Here is a 5,000-nt window from a genome sequence, read left to right as displayed (position 1 = left end):
AAATGGAAGGGTGACGTTCTGAGAAGGTGAGGTGGGTTCAGAAGACAGAGAGAGTATCTCATCCCTCTCTTGGTTCAGTGAGTCGCTGGTACTGGATGGTCGGGTTAAGTCCACGGAGGAGCGCGGCCCCGAATCTGAAGAGGCCGGTTTACTCCACGGCATGGGGTTGGAGCCACCACCGCAACCTCCACCAAAACCTCCCCCACTTGCATAACCCCCACCTCCCTCCCCACCTGTCCCATACCCAGCCCCCAGGGCGTTGGCATAGTAGTTATCGTAGCTGCTCTGTCTCCTCTCGTAGATGTGCATGACGGTCTCAGTGATCTCCCTGCCATTACCATTATTCTGAATCTGCATCACCTCTGCTACTCCAGATGACCGGAGTGAGGAGTGGGAGCTGGTCCTGATGGCCCTGCTGGCCCCAGCCGAGCCACTCTTCCTGGGCTTGGGGACAGGTGGTATGGCGGGTAACCTGGAGCTGCTGCTGCTCTGCCGGACCACACAGTACCCCTCTGTGGTTTCCCCGTCTGCCATGCGCTCCGTGTAAGAAAAAGTCCCCAGGCTGGTCTCCTGGACACCTGTCTCTGTTACCGTGGTCACGCTCTCCACGGACGCCTGCTTCTTTTTCACCTGTCTCAGCCCAGGGGTTGGCATCCGCTTCTGACGGGGGTGGGCCTTCAGAGAACCAGCCCCGCCCCCACCGCCACTGTCAGTACCTCCCCCGTCCGTCCCGCTGAAGGCCACCTCCCTCTCTGCATTGCGGCTGGGGTGGTTACTCTCCTTGGTCTCATCCTCGCTGAGACCAATGTTAGGGTCCTTCGCCTCCACGTTGTTGTCGGGGGACTGTGGGGTGGAGCCCGACTTGGCTCCTGGTTTATGATTGGTCACCATGCTGGAGCGGCTCAACGTGGTCGTCCAGTGGATCATCTCCTCCTCCTTAATGGTCAGACGGACCTGCCAATCAGAATCAAATCAGAGGTGCGTTATACCATGACATTCCATAAATATATAAATAATGGAAGTAATGATATAAATAATATTAGTAACAACATCACCATACTCAACAACAACAACAACACCATTCTCAACAACAACACCATACTCAACAACAACAACAATAACAATAACAACAACACCATACTCAACAACATCAACATACTCAACAAAAATAACAACAACAACACCACCATAGTCAACAACAATAACAACAACAACAATAACAACAACACCATACTCAACAACAACAACAATAACAACAACAACAACAACACCATTCTCAACAACAACAACAATAACAACAACACCATAGTCAACAACAACACATTCTCAACAACAACACCATCTCAACAACAACACCATTCTCAACAACAACAACAATAACAACAACAACAAAATAGTACAACAAAATACAACAACAACAACACCATACTCAACAACAACAACAATAACAACAACAACAACAACACCATTCTCAACAACAACAACAATAACAACAACAACAACAACACCATACTCAACAACAATAACAACAACACCATAGTCAACAACAACAACATACTCAACAACAACAACACCATACTCAACAACAGTAATAACAACAACAATGACAACAACAACACCATAGTCAACAACAACACCATTCTCAACAACAACACCATTCTCAACAACAACACCATTCTCAACAACAACAACAATAACAACAACAACAACAACACCATAGTCAACAACAACAACATACTCAACAACAACAACACCATAGTCAACAACAACAACATTCTCAACAACAACACCATTCTCAACAACAACAACAATAACAACAACAACAACAACACCATACTCAACAACAATAACAACAACACCATAGTCAACAACAACAACATACTCAACAACAACAACACCATACTCAACAACAGTAATAACAACAACAATGACAACAACAACACCATAGTCAACAACAATAACAACATACTCAACAACATCAACATACTCAACAACAACAACACCATACTCAACAACAACAACAACAACATACTCAACAACAACAACAATAACAATAACAACAACAATAACACCATACTCAACAACAACAACAATAACAATAACAACACCACCATAGTCAACAACAATAACAACATCACCATACTCAACAACACCACCATAGTCAACAACAATAACAACATCACCATACTCAACAACAACAACAACAACAACAACAACAACACCATACTCAACAACAATAACAACATACTCAACAACAACAACAACAACAACAACACCATACTCAACAACAACAACAATAACAATAACAATAACAACAACACCATAGTCAACAACAACAACAACAACACCATACTCAACAACAACAACAATAACAATAACAATAACAACAACACCATAGTCAACAACAATAACAACAACACCATAGTCAACAACAATAACAACAACACCATACTCAACAACAATAACAACAACACCATACTCAACAACAATAACAATAACAACAACACCATAGTCAACAACAACAACAACATACTCAACAACAACAACACCATACTCAACAACAACAACAACATACTCAACAACAACAACAACATCACCATACTCAACAACAACAACAACATACTCAACAACAACAACAACATCACCATACTCAATAACAACAACACCATACTCAACAACAATAACAACATACTCAACAACAACAACAACATCACCATACTCAACAACAACAACAACATACTCAACAACAACAACAACATCACCATACTCAACAACAACAACAACATACTCAACAACAACAACAACATCACCATACTCAACAACAACAACAACATACTCAACAACAACAACAACATCACCATACTCAATAACAACAACACCATACTCAACAACAATAACAACATACTCAACAACAACAACACCATACACAACAACAACACCATACACAACAACAACAATAACAACATACTCAACAACAACAACAACAACACCACCATAGTCAACAACAATAACAACAACATACTCAACAACGACGACAATAACACCATACCCAACAACAATAACAATGACAACAACAACATACTCAACATCTCACCCTCAACAACAGCAGCAACAACAACAACAGTACTAACCTTCATCTCGACGGTCATGCTGCCATCCTGGTTGACCCTGAAGGACTTCTCAATGTCATCATCCTGCGGTGCGATGGAGGTCTTCCCGTTGTCTTCTACAAGCTGATACGTCTCTGTCTCCATATCTACAGAGCCCCGGGTCTTTCTCTGGTTTAGCTCTGTCTCCATGTTCTCTGGGAGACGGACCGGCTGGTCGTAGGAGCTACCGTTCACAGACTTGTTGATCTGGTTCACAAAGTATCTCTCCGATGACAGGCTGAAGTTCCTGGACCGCCGCCCACTGGATAACGATGTTTTATTGTCTGAGAGATGAGAGGGTTGATGGGAGATGAAGGAAGAGAGAAAAAATAAATATGTATTTTTTGTTGGGGTTGAAAAAGTAGGAATATCAGAGGAAAAATAATATGTTTTGTCACAATACAATCAAACAATTTGATCTATGACACACTCAATCACGCTGATTAAGGCCTTATCCTTAACATGTCGGTGTTTATTTAAATAATGACTTAGCCCACAAAATAAAAGCTTTTTAACTTGCAAATCCACATTAGTGCCTGGACCTGGATTTTTGTATGCCACTCAACACCCATTTGTTATAATTCTTCCTTTTGCTTTTTGATTTACTATTCGCCCCCAAGAGCACCTGTGGTTGTTTTGGAATACCTGAAGCACTCCTGCTACATTTTTCTTCAATCAATCAGTCACTAGTCAACACAAAGCACTACCAAGCTGAACACTCACCTGTTAGAGGCTGTAACCTGGCTGGTTCTATAGAGTCTGAGTTAGAGGACCGAGCAGCAGCAGGCTGGGTCGGTCTCAGGAAGTCATAGTTCCCTGGTCTAAAAGGTTCATTCCCCGAAGCTACCACCACCCCAGAACATAGGATCAATGCTGGCAGACCTTCAACCTGAAAGACAAAGGAGGAGACATACAATCTCAAATCGATGGAATTACAATATCTATCAGAATAAACAGTTGTTATGGTTCATAATAATCCAATAAAGATGGCTGCCGTTTTGCAAGCTTCGACCCAACTTTGCTATTTTGGGATTCTTTTTGGCGATTATTTGCACTTTATTTTAATGAAATGTATCCACTATCATTTCTTAAAACCGACAAGAACGTAAAACATCAGATCAGCAGTTACTTACCTCAATTCCAGCTTCAACTTTGACCTTAACTCATCTGCCCTGGGCTCTTTCTGTAATTCTGACCCAATTTTGGTGGTTTCCAAGAGGAAACACCAGCATTACAGAGACAAGAGAGGGAGAGTCCTGGCGAGATCAAGGTGAAGGGAAAACAAGCCACCTCTTCCCTCCATTCTACTGGCTGATCTTATTCCTCTTGATAATAAGATGAATAACATCCGGTTGAGGATTTGCTACCAATGAGACTCTTGTAATTGCAATATTCTCTGCTTTTCTGAAATATTGCTTTTGGACAAGATAGACCCCATGGCTATCCAACTCAATGGATTCTCCATTCACCGAGAGGACAGGACAGTGGAGTCAGGGAAATGAAGAGGGGGAGGGATTTGCCTCTTCATCAACAAAAAATGGTTGCTGACTCGAGCGCAGTGGAAGTCTCGACCCATTGTTCACCCGTCTTGGAATACCTGATGGTCAAGTGCCGACCCTTCTACCCCCCCCCGAGGGGAGTTGTCAGCTGTTATCGTGACTGTTGTATACATTCCACCTCAGGAAGAAAAATAACAAGCTGACACTTAAACTGTACGAGGAGTGGAGCGGGTCGAGAGCTTCAAGTTCCTCAGTGTCCAAATCACTAAGGACTTCAAATGATCCACACACGCACACAGTCATGAAGACGACAGCGCCTCTTCCCCATCAGGAGGTTTAAACGTGTTGGCAT

At 42.6% G+C, this 5,000-nt stretch overlaps 1 protein-coding gene across 1 annotated transcript in view; it reads right to left on the bottom strand.

Annotated features, from left to right (window-relative positions):
* Window positions 1–5,000, bottom strand: part of LOC106596014 (oxygen-regulated protein 1) — a 47,382-nt gene that overhangs the window by 17,468 nt on the left and 24,914 nt on the right. The window contains exons 4-6 of the mRNA XM_045714330.1: window positions 3,873–4,038; window positions 3,132–3,433; window positions 1–954 (exon numbers count right to left, since the gene is read on the bottom strand). The exon at window positions 1–954 is cut by the window's left edge and continues 1,467 nt beyond it. Coding sequence (XP_045570286.1) covers window positions 1–954; window positions 3,132–3,433; window positions 3,873–4,038 — 1,422 coding nt within the window. The remainder of the gene's footprint in view (window positions 955–3,131; window positions 3,434–3,872; window positions 4,039–5,000) is intronic.

The sequence above is a fragment of the Salmo salar genome, chromosome ssa03 (assembly GCF_905237065.1).
Source record: "Salmo salar chromosome ssa03, Ssal_v3.1, whole genome shotgun sequence".
Classification (NCBI taxonomy): Eukaryota; Metazoa; Chordata; class Actinopteri; order Salmoniformes; family Salmonidae; genus Salmo; species Salmo salar.
The sequence above is the reverse complement of the archived record's forward strand: the minus strand, read 5'-3'. Positions and strand labels throughout refer to the sequence as shown.